At 30.5% G+C, this 17994-nt stretch overlaps 2 protein-coding genes across 2 annotated transcripts in view; one reads left to right on the forward strand and one right to left on the reverse strand.

Moving 5' to 3' along the window:
• Positions 1–11047, forward strand: part of LOC111618349 — a 22952-nt gene extending 11905 nt beyond the window's left edge. Inside the window, exons 2-4 of the mRNA XM_023359845.1 lie at positions 6832–7035; positions 7144–9466; positions 9544–11047. Of these exons, the coding sequence (XP_023215613.1) occupies positions 6832–7035; positions 7144–9466; positions 9544–10321 (3305 nt within the window). The 3' untranslated portion in view covers positions 10322–11047. The remainder of the gene's footprint in view (positions 1–6831; positions 7036–7143; positions 9467–9543) is intronic.
• A 2715-nt stretch (positions 11048–13762) lies between these two features.
• Positions 13763–17994, reverse strand: part of LOC111618348 (phosphatidate phosphatase LPIN1-like) — a 42136-nt gene continuing 37904 nt past the window's right edge. The window contains exons 12-17 of the mRNA XM_023359843.1: positions 15963–16104; positions 15732–15880; positions 15417–15656; positions 15235–15349; positions 14402–14505; positions 13763–14329 (exon numbers count right to left, since the gene is read on the reverse strand). Of these exons, the coding sequence (XP_023215611.1) occupies positions 14152–14329; positions 14402–14505; positions 15235–15349; positions 15417–15656; positions 15732–15880; positions 15963–16104 (928 nt within the window). The 3' untranslated portion in view covers positions 13763–14151. The remainder of the gene's footprint in view (positions 14330–14401; positions 14506–15234; positions 15350–15416; positions 15657–15731; positions 15881–15962; positions 16105–17994) is intronic.

Here is a 17994-nt window from a genome sequence, read left to right on the forward strand (position 1 = left end):
AAAAAAAAAAAAAAAAAAACATATATGTATAATAAGATAAAAATATCAGATTTATCATTTAAAAAAGTCTTTACAAAGATTTTAAAATTACCGAAGCGTGCAAAATTAATACACAAGGAGATGCGAATAATAATTAAATGTAAGCAATAAAAGGATAAGGAAATGATAATAATAAAGATAAGTTTATTTATTCTTCATCACTTAAGGTAAAAGCAAATAGTGAGATTTTTACAGAAAAAAAATTTTTTTTATATTTGCTGTATAATTTTAAGAATATCTCTAAGGGTTGATGTTAAAAATTATATATTTTTAATTTAAATAAAAATATACTATTGTGATGGTAATAGTAATATAACTCTATTTATTTTAATTAATATATTATTACTTTTGAATAAAATAAATTAATTTTTATACTGGATGAATAACTTAAACAATAAAGTATTGATTTAATTTATAAATCCGATCGTCCATATATCTATTGTATATTTTGATGACATAGTGACCTCTTTTCTTTTTAAACAAGTCCACCATTTAAAAATCTTTGATTTATCTTTTCGCTGCTCGCATTCCACCCCGGTTCATCAATTAAATACTATGTTTTTTTATTATTATTTTCTTTTTTTTTTTTCTTTTCGCTGCGACAATAAAATTCTCAATGAAGTCCATCTTTCAACACGCAAATCCGCTTCGTGACTATTCTTTATAACGATTTGCTGTGAAAAAATGTAATGGCATCAAAGAAATCGTGGGTTTTTATTATATTCCTCGGAAATAAACACCAGAATACAATAATTAATTCCAAAAAAAAAGTGATCTAGATGGTCTCGGGGGGTGAAGAAATGCGTTATATCTTCAGCTCACGCTTAGTTGAAAATATAACAGGTTATTATTTTTTTTTAAATGGGAATTTCAAGATGTTATTAGAATTTTTCATCTTCTTCCACCCGACTTTGTTAAATGGAACGAGACAGTGAGAGTAGGCTCCACCTTAAAACTCAAGAGCAAAACTGGACACGTTAGTCTTCGAAATTATGGGCGTTTTTTTTTTCTTTCTACGTTGTTACACTTCAACACACAGCCGTGCTGTTCCTTAAAGTTGACCTAAAATTACCTGAAAGAGGCGAATATTCGAATTTTCATCACTTTTTTTTTTTACTTAATTTTTTACTCACTTTTAAAATCGAGAATTGATCTAATGTATTTTTTTTATTTACTTTTATTTTTTTGTGTGTGTGTGTAAAAAATTTGGCAGCATCGCTTCGTTTTCTAATCTTAATCTTAGATCATTTTCGATAATTTCGTCCATGCGTGAAGCTTTGAAAAAAAAAAAAAAAAGTTATATATTCTCTTGACAAAAGAAACGTTGGAGGATAACATATTAATTTGTAAACTTCTTATAAAAATTTTGGAGGTCGAATGATAAAAAAACTTCCTGGTTTTAAAAGGCGCTTCGTGTGTTTCGGTTGTCGCACCGACGATTAAGTAACAATGGACAACATTGAAAAGCCATAATAAATAAACAATAGATAAAAATTGAGTTCCGGACTCTCTTCCTCTTTTTGTTAGAGAATTGAGAAAACTTCTTTTGACGTCTTCTCTTCCAGAATATGAATACAAAAACATTATAGATTGACATTACAGTTAACAATTTTACTTTATATTCTAATTACAAGCGTTGTTTCATAACAATAATAATAATAACTAACCTTTAAATTACTTTAAAGGAGGGGCCATATGAATTTTAAGTTTAGAATTATCTTTAATTTTAAGGTAAAAGATAGTAAGGTAAAGTAAAAGTAAGGTAGTAAAATTAGAAATTAAGGTAAAAATAGTTTAATTCTTCCGGATTCTTGTGAGTTGTAGAAGACGTGTAATGATTGTTGTCCTTTAGAAATTTTCCTTAAAGTAAAATAATAAGCAAAGGAGACATTACTAGAGATGATGTAGACAGGTGATATTTGATCTCGGAAATGAGATGAAAGTACCGGTTTGTATATAAATTTGTAGACAGACACATCTAGCGGAATGCTACAAATGTAGGTCAGAACAATTAGGACAAGGTTTTGTTGCTCTTTCATGTGAAGATTGAATAATTATCGATTCAATCAAATTGGAAGACTAATCATGTTAGTTCGATACCTTTAAATTTAAATGATAATGAAATTTTTGAGTTTCCTTCTTCTGTGACTTTTTTATCTATATTTAGAAGCGAATTGTTCTTCCATTTTCTAAACTTTCCTTTAGAATTTCAATTCGGTTTTGTCGTTCTTATCAATCTCATTCACTTTCTTATCTATAGAATAGACGAATTATGTCACGATAACTTCAAGAACACCTCTCCTTTCTCTTTGTCCTATTTTGTTCGAAATTACTATGTGATTTGAGATAATCATTGTCTTCGAACTCAACAAGTTTGTCCTTCGTGTAAGAGCTTATTCTTTATACCTCCTCCACACATAAAGATAGGGCTACTTCTATCCTTATACAGTAAGATGTGCCACACGACTTCCCACACGAAATTAAACTTGATAAATAACCTTGTAAAAGCGAGGGTCATCGTCTTCCAAATTCCAATATAAACCTCTGTAGGTATTCCCAATTGACTTCTGTCATTTCCCTCAACATCCAATTAGGTCAATACTCTTTTATGTTATAGGAATAATCTGCAGTATGTCCCAGATATTCCTCACGTTTTCACTCCTACGCATTTAACTCCATTCTTTTTTGGTACATGTTAACACCTTATCCTAGAAGTTAATTATCTGTCAAATTCTATACTCGAATTACTTTCTATACTCAATTTCCTAAAAAGATATATCAAATTCTACTTAAATTTATCAGCAATATAATTTAAAATTTTGCTTTGTTTCTGGCAGCAATTGAACAGAAACACGGTACAGTACTTTTAGATAATCAGATTGATTATTTTGTTTAGCAATAGGCCTACTTTCACCTAATTACATAGTTTGGTGATATTTTTCGTAAACGGTCCATGAAAGAATACGTTTCAATAGATCCTAAAGATAGGCTATGCCCCACATACGTCATCTACTGATAAACATGTTATCGTCAAACTAACCTAATATCAACTACAGTATTTGAAATCCTACAGAATTCTTATATTTTCAGGATATTAAAATGGAAATTTATAATATAACACGCAAATAAGTTTAATTATTATTAACAAAGTGTAGAGGTGTTCATCACTTTGATCAAATAACTACAGATTTACATGTATTAAGTATAATTATCTTTTTCAAATTAAACCTTTAAATTCTTATAATTTACTACATTATTTTCCTTATCGAAGGAGTAATTTTCCTTCCTCCTGATGAGTTTCAATCTTTCAAAAATACCTGAACATTTTACGATCTTAGATTATGTTGATCAGCTCATTCGATAAAAGTAAGTTAATGCTTTATAAGTTTTTATTTTACAATAAATACTCGACGATTTTAATGGAAAATGCTTTATTTAACCGTCGTTCACAGCTAATTATAACATAATTAATACTAAATTTCAATAGAGAGATGTTCTAAAGACGATCATTAACCATTGTTATAAGCTTACTCATACTCATTTATATATTTTTGGAAGCACTCGAATTCTTAAAGTACTGACCACTTAACCTCTGTAGTTAATTTGATAGGATTATGAAGTATATTTATACTCGTTTGTATGAATAAATTGTGTCGACGAATAGAAAAAGGGAGAATTTTGTTGAACTCTGAACTACGGTTTTAATAGGTCGTGAATATATAAATAAATTCACTAAATATTTCGATGAATAGAACTTGTTCTTTTAAAACTTGTTTACGGAAAAAACTAGTTTTATTTGAAATTTTAAATGGTTAAAGAAACGTGAGTTTACACTAGAAGTTGAAAACCGTTATTCTCCTGCATTTAGTATAAGCATCTGTCATTATAATAAACTGTTTGGATATTTGCCACGATTTCTCAAATACCTAAAAAACTCATTAAGAATTCACATAAGATTCATTTCCTTGGTGAAAACCTTCATATGTTACCTTAATGTTATATAAATATTAATTAAAAACAATTATAATTAGAGTTATGTCTATAGGAAGTCTTCTTAGAAATGAATTAATTAGTAAACATTAAATAACACTTTAAATTCTTTACCAAATTAAGTGTTATACTACCGGAAGTGGATGAAGTATTCGTCAACGCCTTCATTAGTACCACATAATCATTATAAAAAGGCTAACTTACTAATTTGCCTTTCTCAAAACAAAGGTAAAAGGTTCGTTTCTACAAGAAGATTCATAAATTTTCATGCGAAACAGACACGTGAGCCACGAGCACATGGATCAGAAATATATGAAAAATGCATATTTACGAGTAAACATGAGTTTTTCATAAGTGGGAAGGATGCATTTATATGTGCATTCAATTAAATAGCGCCCACATACATCACATCCTGTCTTGTAAGTAACTGAACCCTTTTCTGTCTGGAGACTTGTGAATCACACTGCAGATTGGGGCATTGAGAATTATAGGGCACGTTCTGTCTGTCTAATCATTTTAACAAGTTTAAAACCTTGGAAATTATTATTTATCTTATAATTTTCTGCCAACAATGACAGTTTAATTATTATTAACGCCTTTAATCGTGCGAAGTATTTACAAAAAATTGTTTTTTTTTATTTACCATTTAATAATTCATTTCGTTTATTCTTAAGAAAACAATGAATCGAAATAGATTTACTGATAATAAATATAAATATTTGAAAATATTTTTCAAACGGACAACCCTTCGGGCTCAAACCAATTTCTAAATCCGGATAAACAAGTCTAGTAATATGTAGGTGAATCGAATTTCTGTACAGGTTTCATGAGCATGGCCTTATAAAGAACTGGGTTCGTTTTAGAAATAAAAATTAAAAAACAATAAAAGAAATATTCATTTCTGCATCATTTACTTTAAATCGATTACTCGATTCAAGCTACAAATTTCATTGTTTTTATATATTCAATTATTCATAAAGATTTATTTCGTGCTATTTGCAACGTGTATTAACGAATTTTAGGGAAATTCAAATATATGTTAAATCTATTACCAGGCACCATACTGCTTCGATCGAAAATATTTTCCTAATTATTCAATAGGTGTCGTTGACTTCGCCTTATCTTTTGGTGGCAGCACCAAATGTTACGAAGCTGGAAACTAAACGAGTTCTACACTACGGTACGTATCCAGGCCAAGAAAACCATCTTAACAGACCCAGCTTTTTGTTCCAATGGATAGAAAAGCATATAAATTCGTACCCTATTATTTACCGTTTTTCTAGTTCTACTTTCCAGCATCATTCTTTTACCTAACTCCAGCGCGGTCATTTATCAGGTCGTGATATTAATTCCATATATATATATATATATTAAAAAACTAGTTCCTTTATTATAAATAGTAAATAAATTTCTTTACGAAGTGACTAGATATTAAAATTACATAAAAATGTAACGTACGTCTGGCCAAACCGGAAATGATTTTGTTTCCTCTATCGATAGAAGTGTATATACTATTTTAAAAAGGTGACATTCTATTATCTATAATTACTAAATTCGGTCAGAAATAATAACTTAATAATTACACATTATTTGCCTTAAATAAACTTGATAAATATCTATATATAATGAATAATCATAATTCATAAGCACGGAAATAACTTTAATAACTCTCATTGGGTCAGGAAAAATTGACAAATTTTCTATTATGTAACTCTTAATTATATCTTCAAATGATTCTAGAGTACATTTACGAACATATGCATGAAAATTTACAATTTTTCTCATTTATTTTTTAGGCTGCAATTAGTGTCAGGGTTAAGGGTGGTACGTAGAGAATTGCCTTGAAAACTATCTCAAACGACACTGGTTTCATAGAGAAACCTTGAATGTTGAGATAACAATGAATTGAAATGGATCTCAGATACAGAATATAGATTTGGGTTTGTTCACATCGAAACCGAACAATAGCCTGGACATTATATGGTCCGTTGAATATATTTCCTTGAAGGATTTCTCTTGATAATAGCACTAACAATACTTTATTTAGCATTCGAATGTAATATAATTGGCGTATAAACTCTCGAAAAATGATAAACTTTAAGCTTGTTTATTTACAGTTATCATAATTGTGGGTTTTGTTTATACCGTTAATGGTGTTGGAAAGTGTATTATAACAAAAATTCACGGAAAATGTGTCATTTAGGCATTATTTTATTATAAAATAAGGTATTTAAGTGAATCAACTTTCCCTACTTTCGTAAAATAATAAATTACACGTGATAATTATAGTTCAGTTATTATGAGATTTAATTGAACGTAAATGACATCTTTCGCTGTTCCGCAAAATACAATTGTTCTTTGTTTATATACAATGCTTAGGTGTCGTGACGGAAATTGTAACACCTTAATTAAGAAGCATTAAATCTAATTCCTTTACCTTTGAAAGTTGATTCATAAAATTCAACAGGCTGATCAAATAAAAATTGTGGTGAATCATACTTTCCAATATTTTTAATTTTACATGTATAAAGTTAATTATACAACATTACATAATGTACACCTATCACGACCAACCGATAAATGAATTGGGGTCAGCAATTTCAATTATATTTTCCTCTTTGTTTAAATATATATAACAATAAGACTATCTAAAATATCGTTAATCTTTACGATTGATCAGTTATGTCAACTCATTGGAGCACTTTAACGAATAATCACAATCAATTCACTTGTTTAATCAACGATATATGTTTCCGGTAATAATGATAAATATATTAATTTCCTGCCTTTTGAATCTTTCAGCTATTAACCTTTGGCCCTTTTTACAAGTATCTGCCAAAATATTTAAATGTCCGGAAAAATTTGGATACTTTCCAGACGATAACGAATGTACAAAATATTATATGTGTGTTTTTGGTGATGCATTCCACGAAAGATGTACAGGAGGATTACATTTCAGTGCCAGTCAAAGAATTTGCGATTGGCCAAGGAATGCACAATGTGAAAGTAAGTTTAATAAATTATTTGGTTTTTTACAATATTTTTACTGTTATCTATTTAAATCTTATATGCGTGCTTTTTCTCTTTCGATTTATATTTCTGTTTTGTTTAAAGGCAATAAAGTACCTTCAGAAAGTGCCAGCAGTCCAACTTATCAGAACACCAAAACTACTGGTTTTAATCGAGCCAATACTTCACCTCCTCGACAGAGACTTGCCTTAGGAAGAGTAGGAAGTCGTTATCAGGTTACAGAAACTTCTACATCTCATTACAACCGTATTTCGACGACTTCTGCGCCTCCACCAAGAACACCTACAACTTCTCGACCTCATCCAGTGCTTACCCCAGCTCCAGAAAGCCGTTATTCTCCAAGAATTGTTAACACTCGTTTAGTTGCTTTGACAGAAGCTTCTAGACCTCCAGGTTATTACAATGTTATCAGAAAATCCGGTAATCTTCAACCCGTAAATGAAGATGAGGAAGAGGAGGAGGAGGAAGAAGAAGAAGAAGATAATGAAGAAAACGGACGGAGTGTAAATATATACATTAGACCAGTTTATAATAAAAGAATTAATGATGAATCTGTTGGAAAAAAAGAAGAAAAGAAATCCGATCCTGAATCATTAGTAGTAGTGATGTCAAATAATGGAAAATATAAAGATCCTGATGTAGATTCTATACAAAGAGTAGCAGATAATACAAAAGCTTCAAATGAACCTTCAGCTGTACAAGTTAAAGCTGTTAATATACCAAACAGAAGCTATAATAATAATATTAGAAGGAGTCCAGAAAATTCCGGAATAACTCAAAATATACAAACACCTGACAGAAGAACTGTAGCCATTCCTTCTCGACAACCAGTTACACACGGATTTGGTAGACCAAGATCATACCCAGAGACATCAGCAGCGAGATCAGTAGCGGCACCTTCAAATGATAGATCTAAAGATGTTTCCCTCTCTTCTCGTCAAATTATAAATCCTATCTACACTAACAAAAATTCGATTACTCGTCCTAATCCAATTCGTACTAACGGCAGAACTCCATTGTTATCACGTCATGGTTCTACATACCAAGCAAGTTTAAGTGATTCTTCGGAGGGATACAGACAAAGACATCACGCTAATTCGAACAAAGCTGCAGAAAATACCAGAAGAGGCTCCACATATCTAGAAAGTCTTAATAGAGATAATGAAAACACGCGTCAAAGTTATGGTGTATATAATAGAAGAACTCCAGAAACAAATCGACAAAATCCATCTTACACTAGTAGGGATTCTTCTAGATACATCCCACCGTATTCATCGGATAGAGATGAATCAGAAGATCCTCCAAGTTCATATCAAGCAAGACCTATTTCAGATGGATCCAGATCACCAGGCAATTATCAACACAGAAGTCCTGTCATTCCGACATACACAGAAAAAACACGTCGTCTCCCCGAAACTTTGGCTACATCAAGACAAACATCATCTTTACAAAGAACAACCCCTGCCAGCAATTTCCGACAACAGTTATCTGTTTATCTAAAACGTGTGCCCGACGTTTCCGTGCCTTCGACATATAATTCTGGTGATAAAAGAAAAAATTCTGACGATGTAATTCCAGTCAATAGGAATCGGCCTTTGGATTCCGATGTTTCAAGCATTCCCAAGCAAGCTTTGGATAATTCTGAAACATTAGATGCTCAATATGGAACAAATCCCACTTCCGTTCGACTTCCAGATGTTCCAGTTCGAGTTCAATCATTTGTAACCAACAAAGATACTAAGAAAAATACATATAATAGAAATCAACAACCATATCATTTTGAAGAAGAAACAGATAAAAATTATGACGACTATCCAGATTATTATTTCGAAGATGACGAAGAAGAAGAGGAAGAAGTTGTTCATACTCCCCGTCCAAGAGTTTCTACTCCCGTTTACAGACTTCCTCCACCACCTCCTACAACCACAACCACCACTACTACTACTACTACTACCACCACAACGGTACAACCACCAATCACTCAACCTGGTAGACGTCGACTTCCATTTGGAATCAGTCGTCCTGCCACACGAGCACCATCAATATTTGCAGGAAGACCTCCTCCTCCAGCTTCTCGTCCAAGATCAGTTTACCCTACGCCCAGATATCTTAGTGCCGGTACCAAATGCAGTCCTTCTAAATGTCGTTTACCCGACTGTTACTGTGGCACAACAGATGCACCTCTTGGAATGCCTGTCAGCCAAATTCCTCAGATAGTACTCATAACTTTCGACGATGCTATGAATGACTTAAATTTCGAATTATATACAGAATTATTTGGAGACAGAAAGAATCCTAACGGATGTCCTACACTAGGTACTTTTTACGTTTCTCACGAATGGACGGATTATGGAAAAGTTCAAACACTCTATTCTCAAGGACACGAAATGGCATCACATGGCGTAACGTAAGTATTTATTTTCTAAAACTAATCTTCGACAGAAATAGTTTAAAATATAAAAAAAACTGTTGAATTTTTTACAGGCATAGTTTTGGAGAGAAGTTCTCTGTTAGTCAGTGGCACAAAGAAATTCATGGTCAACGAGAGATCCTTCATCTTTACGGTGGAGTCAAAATGGAAGATATTCGAGGAATGAGAGCTCCATTCTTGCAGACGGGAGGAAACAGAATGTTTGAAATGTTGTACGAAGCTAATTTCACTTACGATTCGTCTTTGCCCGTACCCGAAAGTAATCCTCCATATTGGCCTTATACTCTCGATTATTCTTTGAATCATCAATGCATGATTGGTCCTTGTCCAACCAAATCTTTCCCTGGTCTTTGGGAAGTGGGTATGATCATGTGGACCGATCTCAGGGGAGGAAGATGTTCTATGGCTGATGCTTGCTCGAATCCACCCGATGACGAAGGAGTATATAAGATGCTAATGAAAAATTTCAATCGCCATTATAAAACTAATCGTGCTCCTTTCGGAGCATTCTATCACTCTGCTTGGTTTAATACGCCTCATCACAGAAGAGCATTTATGAAATTTTTAGACGAGATCATGAAAAAGAATGACGTTTGGGTTGTAACAAATTGGCAAGCCATTCAGTGGATGAGAAATCCCACACCCATTTCTAAAATCAATGATTTCGAACCTTGGCAATGTGATTATTCCGACCGACCCGGTCCTTGCAATCATGCTAGATCTTGTCAAATTTCGTACAAAGGAGGATCCAGATCTATGAGAACCTGTCAACAATGCCCGTCGCAGTATCCTTGGTTAGGAAAAACAGGTTACGATGAAAGATATGGTTAAAATCTTCAAAATTACGCTGACATTTCGATCCGTTACCTACCATAATCTTACATTTATTACTTCATTACTAAGCATCGTAGTAAATATTCAATATTCTCATAATTCATAGAAAAAAATATATATAAAACTTGAAATGATGAACGTTAACAGAATAAATACGTTAACAAAATACGAATAAAAGTAAAAACGTGCGTATTTTTAAGAAAAAAAAAAAACAAGAAAAATGAAAGTGCCTGTGATCATAAAAAATTTCCCTATACATTCCCGGATTTATTTATTTATAAACTTTCTCTAAAATTCCGTCATAGACGGACGACCCCTTTCGGATATACGATCGATTCTTTTAATTAAGGATCATTTTGAATCTTGCCTATTAGTAGGCCATTTCGGTGTGGGTTTTCGTTGATCTACGTATGTGCTGGTATACTGTAAACACAGATCTGTTGCATTATGCGGGAGTTTCTCACAAGTCACAGAAACCCCCAGTCTAGTGCTTCAGATATCCACTGTTGGTGCAAGGTCCATCTGTTTTGTAAAATATACGGATTCCGGATTGTAAATAATGTGCTGAAGTGCCTGCATCAAGAGTGATGTATAGAATAGCATATTTTTTTTTTTTTAAATTACCGATTATGTAATTCTTTGCCATCAGTTGTTTACTATTTCTTTTCATTAAAATTTTTATATTTTGAGTTTTTTCAATTTGTAATTTCATGTGCAAGTCTGTCAAATAAGCGTAAAACATTAGCATTAAATATTTTAATTTGTGTAAAAGAATTTCAAACGGTATAACAAATTTTAATTGCAACATTAAAATTTCTAGCTTTTTTTCTTTGCTCTAAAAAAACAAGCACCGAAACAAGTTTGAAAACTTGAAGGTGAATAGTGGGTTCGGTTCTCAGAAAAGTTGTTAACTGAGTATGCAATTTGATAAATATAACATGAATAAAAAAGTACCGAAAAACCGAATAATATAATTAATTGAAAGCCTGAAAGATACTAAAAAGATTCTACATTTTTCAATTTTTTTCCACTATTATTAAATGTATAAGTTGTAATTTTTCCTGTAATCGTCAATCTAAACTCGCGAATTGTTTCGCCGTTAAAATTAGGCCTACATAAATTTTTATCTACATCAGTGATGTCCAAATTATGCCTCGGGGCTAAATCCGGCTATTTGACGTATCACTTATAGGCCTGCTTTTATATGGAACATACAAAATATTTATAGACCCTTATACGCAATTTGGCCCGTCAATCAAAAAAGTTTCGGCACCACTGATCTACACGATAAATTCCTGAACTGATTTATATCAAATGAAATTTGATAAAGTAATATTTGAATGTAAATATTCTGATGTCAAAGCAGAAGATAATTTTGAATTAAGATCCAAACAATTGCTACGAAGACTCCTCAAATTTCATGATTTTTGAGGAGTGTACAAGCATACAAAAATTTTTAGTGGCGGTTCCTTGTGTGGTAGACAGATAGTGGCAAATTAGCCATTATGCTAAGTAAGCTTAAGCATACGAAGGCGAAACGTTATTATAGTTTATGATGTAAAATTATGTAGAAGGCTCCGAATGTTGTGTCCAAAGGGTCACTGTTGACAAGCTGTTGTAGATGACCAACTAGAACAACTTGTCAGATTTTAGTATTCAGATTGTCAGATTTAATTTATATAAAAAATTAGTGTAAATGATGAAATATATTTACATTTAGGGGGAAAATGAATAAGTTAAATGAATTTCATATATCGGTAGGTTCTCAACCGAAAAAAATCTGAATTTCACCTGTAAACTGTTCACTGATGTGGAATGATATACGAATCCAGTATGACAACCGTATACGATTGTATCATTCGTTGAGTCTGGAATCCAGTTCTCTTCGTGACAATTAAGCCACCAACACATCAGAAAATTAGTGTTAGATGTCAACGGTGTCATCGCTGCCAACCGTACAAAGCACTTTCAAACAGTTTCAGAATTTGAAAGACTCAAAAAACCATTAGTAAATCACTATTTTCACCCACTACAATGCGAAATCCCTCACCACACGAATGATCCAAGATAAAACTTCGTGACAAGGAATTCCTTAATCATCCCACACATTCAGTTTCTATACTATTATAAAGAAATAGTGCTGGCCAGGAAATAAGATCAAGAAAAACTTCTTAAAAGAAAACTTTTCCAAGACTAGAAATTCTAAGTACCATTTACAACTTCTCACAACTGAATAAGATTTTATCAATAATTTTCAGTGTGACAATTGAATTTTTTATTTCCTAAACACAAATTCTTTTGTTCCTATTTCTCATTTTATATTACTTTCCCCAACTGTCCGAAATTTTGATTTCTATGCAGAGTAATTAAAGTATTAAGAGTAAATATATTTTAGATAAGAAAAATTTGCATCGAATAGATCTACTTAAGCAGACATAAAACTCAACCATTTAAAGAGAATCGAATAACCTACACAAAAAATCATAAATTTGAAGTGGACATTGTTTAAAAATATTGATAGTATCCTTATGCAGTTAAAAGAAGGATTATTAAAAACTGATTATACAAGAAGATAACAGTAAAGAGAGCTTAGTCCAGGAAAGTTTTTACTTTGATTTGTTAAGTATTTTAGTTACTTATATAAATTTTCATTACTGATTCAATAAGTTTTCGTCCTAATAAATTTCTCTTAACAGAAATTATTTAGGACGAAAACTCAAAGATTTTAAAAAAAAAAGTTAAAGCTCGGTTGATGGTCTTAATAAGTACCGAAAATACATAATCTATTTGAGAATCTCCAATCTACTTGAAGATTCACATGAATGTCAATTTTTTTTCTCCCCTTCTTTTTTAAAAATTCGCTCGGGGGTAGAAATTTTTGCAGTATTCGTGAAAATAAAAAAAATTGTGTCATTATACTAAAGCATACAAATCAAATATGTCATCGTTTATTCCCCGTTCATCCTCTGTTTAAATTCGAGATGAGATAGAAACATCCAACTCATCAATTTCAAGATTATTACCGGTTTAATCTTTGAAAGTTGTTTTTTTATTAGTAGAAAATAAATTCTATCTCTACCCTAAAGGTTTAACCCTGTTATAATCGGAACGTGTATATTCCGCGTGATATATTTTGCATACGAAACAACAGTTCTTTCATAGAAAAGTAGTTTTATCTCCCAGTTTTCTATGTAAAATTTTTTCACTGTTGGACTATTTTCAAAATAAGGCTATTTCTACAGTCAAAAGTTTGCTTAATTGTACCAAAAGGATTAAATTCGCATCACCAATTCTACATATGAAGCGAATTTTTCGCAATCCCGTTTAATGTATCAATGAATAATGGTAATTAAATGCTTTTTTTCTATTTAAAGCTTTCTTTTGTTGAATTAAATAAAGTATTCAGCCAACAGACAATTTTATGAAAAAATATTAAATTTTTTTTTCTTTATATATTTCTATAAATATTTAATATCGAATGATTTTTCAAATCAAGCATATTAAACAGAATACATTTTCAAAACCAATGGGAATAAACAAGTAAAATCACACACACAAATAAACTGGATATTGATTGATGTACAAGTATCCTGAGTTAATTATAAATATAGATATGCATCGATTTGGGACAATTTCTTTTTTACAACTAATCACATGTACTGCATCTATCACATCTTTCACAAGAAATGCATATCTTCGATACTCCTCGTTTGGCAAAATTGAATTTCGTTATATATTAGAATATCGTAACTTACGACATCTCAAATGTATGTATTCTCATCTCCATCCTAGTAGTAATTTTTTCCCATAATTTTATGTACACTTTCTTATTTTTCTTTGGCTTTTGACATATGGTCGTTCTCTTCTAGATGTGGAAGTGGGTATCTCCAATAGGTGAAGTAACTGAATTCTTCGGGGGCAGGAAAATTTGGTGCTAAATTCACGGTGTGTTGACGTTGTAGCGGTGGGAAAATGTGGTCGACGACATCGCTAAGTCGCGTGTAACTGAAATGATTTAAAATTTCCTAAAACTGTCTTCGTTCAGAACAATTTTTGCTTAAGAAAACAGTCACTTACGACGATTGAAAGGTCTGGATTAATTCTAACTTCAATTCGCCCCGGTGATTAATCGTGAAAATTCGTCCCATTGGAATATCGACTGCTCTGTAGGACCACGTATCCTGAAAAAGGATAATCTCGATTTTAATTATTAGATACCATATTGAGTGTTTATTTACTACAAACAAAAAGGTTAGTAAATGCAAGAGTGCGCCTAAAAAGGAACATCTCTGGCAAAATATACAAACTGCTTTCCAAATTTGGAATCAATTTAAATAAATAAAGTTTATAATTTAATATTTCTACCCACAAAATTTTACATTGCCAGGGGCAAGGTTAGACTATATACAGATTTTTATAACCAAAGAAGGTGGAGTCAAAACGAAATCCTTGAAAGTCAAGGTCCGGGTTGAAAGCCTGTGTATTGACAATATCAAAATGCACATTTTATATAACACACATTTTGCTTTTAACTCTAACTTTATGTAATGAAATCAAATCATACTTTACACGTTACATATTAAAAATAATTGGATAAGTAAACTGTAATAAGTTATCCTGTGTTTCAGATATTAGTTTTGTGATTGCCATTATGAAATAATTCATTTTTTCCTTTTTATAATGCAGAAGCACAAAAAAAATCTACTTAAGTCTCCTTATAGGTAAACAAACAATAACCCTCTAAATTTCTTTTGCTCCGAACTAAAAATATATCAGATTAGTATTGATTCACTTAACTTGTGCACTACTTAATATATTTAAAGTCTTAAATTTCTGTAACTTCTAAAAACATAATCAGAACATTGAATATTTTACTGCAGAATAAAAAAGGATCTTATAATAATACTCACATTAATTTTATTTCCAAATCCTGCATAGAAGGGATATGATAATGCTGGAAATAATGCTCTAATATCTTTTAAACAGTTTATTTTAAAATCTTCTGGTCGCTTCTCAATTACTTCTCTAGATTGTAAAAATCAAATTTAGTAGGATTAATTAAATCTGAAGATAAATTATTAAAAACACTTACCTATGGAGGGCATTAAAAAGGGAAGTAGGAGAAAGTAATAGAGGACCATCTGGTAGACATATATCACCTTGTTTCACACTTCGAAGATAATCCCTGGTAATTCTCGCTTGACCGATGGCACGAGCAGATAAATAAAGGAACTGGTAGCCATTATTTTGTATTTTGGAGAACAATTTAGCTACTCCTAATTGAGCCCAATCTTTACCAATAATGGGTAAAATATGACCAAGAACATCAGATCTAATAAAAAATATAATAATAAGTTTAAAATTATTATTATAAGCAAAACCTTTTAAAAATAACAAAAATTCTTACTTTGTTATTGTGCCATCAATATCAGAAATAATGATTTTATCATCATAATTCCATAAATATACATTACATACACATCTTGTTGTACCTTGATATGCAGTAGTTACACTAAAAACAACTTCATTTGGACCTTCTTTCAAATTTAAACTTTTCTGAAATTATTCAACAAACATTTTTCTTTAAATATTTAGAAATTTAAATGAAATTATTAGATAGTGGATTCTTTTATCTTACAATATTGTCAGAGGACAATCTAAGTGTCTTCCGATATCTCTCTTGATAGTATAATCGTTTGATCTTTGACTTTTTATTTTCAAGAATTGGTCCAGCATCCTCAGTTTCACTTGAAGTAGAAGCATAAAATTCTTCTTTTGATCTATTTATATATAAAGTTTATTTCAATATTTATGTTGATCAAGTATTAATATAATTAGAAATTTTAAATTATTTATAAGCTAGATATTCAGAAAAGATTAAAAAATCAAACATTTTATTTAAAAACTGTTCAATTGTTAAACGTTTTGGATTAGTTTTTTTTTTTTTTGACTTATACAAACTGAATACAAAAATAATTGATAATTTATAAGCAATCAAATTTTTCAAGGTAGAATTTTTTTTCCTCTATATTGGACTATTTCCAAGACATATTCCTACTTGGAAAGATTATACAGGAAAAAAAAAATTATTAATTCAATCATTCACAATTATTTATTACAACAACAATGCCTGTCACTTAAATTTGTTAAATATAATTTATAATACTTCTAAACTAAGTAATAATACTAAAACTAAATTTAACAATTTGTATGAAAATATTCAAATTGAATAAAATCCAATTTTTACTTTAAATTAAATTTGACCTTTATAACAAAATCTTACATTTCAATAATATTAGCATTGAAAATGTTTGACAATTCAAAACAAATTTAAAATATTAAAAAATTGATTATGTTTAAGTAAATGTTATATGTATAATTTTTTAATAGTCCTGATAACATTCCTAAAAGATTAAAAAATTATAAATTTATTTTTAAACCTAACAAAAAAGTTTCTAATGTCCTTTTAGTCCAATTGAAAGTCTGAAGATAATCTGTCAAGTTGGAAAATTAGTTTATTTCCAGTCAACATTAACTATATAAACAACTATTTATAATTTTTTTTTAACTCTTATTCTAAATGGGTTAACAAACTTATGAGTTAATAATTAAAAATGAATTCACTTCTTTATTATTTTATTTTAATTTTTTTTAAAAAATGCACATTTCAAATCTTTCAGATATTCATAATGAAAACTAAAATATATTTTTTTCATTAATAAATCTTAGTACCCTAAACCACATATCCTCTCAAGAAATCAAGAATACGAAAACTGTTTTGTGCACTTTGTTATCTGAACTAACATAGAGACTACCAGAGATGGCCCTCTTCTAATCTTGTCATGTTCTATAGTATTACTACTCTCCCAGTAAGTCACAGTAAAATCACTCAGTGCAATTCTCATGCATTTGTGAGAAAAATGAGTTTAATTTTCTGCTGCTGTTAGATAATATGCTAACAGCAGCAAAGTTGAGCAGGTAATGTTTCAAACTACTATACTGTATGTTTTAGAAGAAAAATAAGATTTAAACCTATACGTTTCTTGAATATGCATTGAATGGATTATTAGTGCAAAGTATTTTTATTTTTAACAAATCATTACTATGTAATAATATCATTTTTTTGCTGTGCAATAAAAAATTTTAAGTGGGCTTACTGTGAATTATGAAAAAGGGTAGTGCTACAATATCGATCAAATTTGGCAAAATTGGACAGGGACATCTCCAGCGGGTCTTACGAGTATTGTAAATGAGGGAGTTATTCAAGTTAAAGAAAAGTTGTCCTTTTATATATATATATAAAATCTTGTTAATCTGAAATTAATAACTAAATAATTCATTATATATAGTAAACACACATTCAATATAATTTATTAATAACTTAAATAATAAATTTCATTCATTCCTAGCTTTTTAATACAATTTTCATTTTTATAATTGAAATGTTATAAATTTATAAGAGAGTTTCTTGTCTCGAAAATTGTTGAAACTAATATCTCAAACGCTATAATAGAAATAATATTTATCACACTGCTACTGATAGCATCAAAAGGATACTGCTATAATCAGAATGCAACTTTATTACTGGTATGCATTTTGGTACACAAGACCCTCATCAGCCATATATAAAAATATATAGATATTACAACAAAAAAATATTTTTATATACA

The sequence above is a fragment of the Centruroides sculpturatus genome, unplaced genomic scaffold (assembly GCF_000671375.1).
Source record: "Centruroides sculpturatus isolate CEXI.00-Female unplaced genomic scaffold, Cexi_2.0 scaffold189, whole genome shotgun sequence".
Taxonomy (NCBI): domain Eukaryota; kingdom Metazoa; phylum Arthropoda; class Arachnida; order Scorpiones; family Buthidae; genus Centruroides; species Centruroides sculpturatus.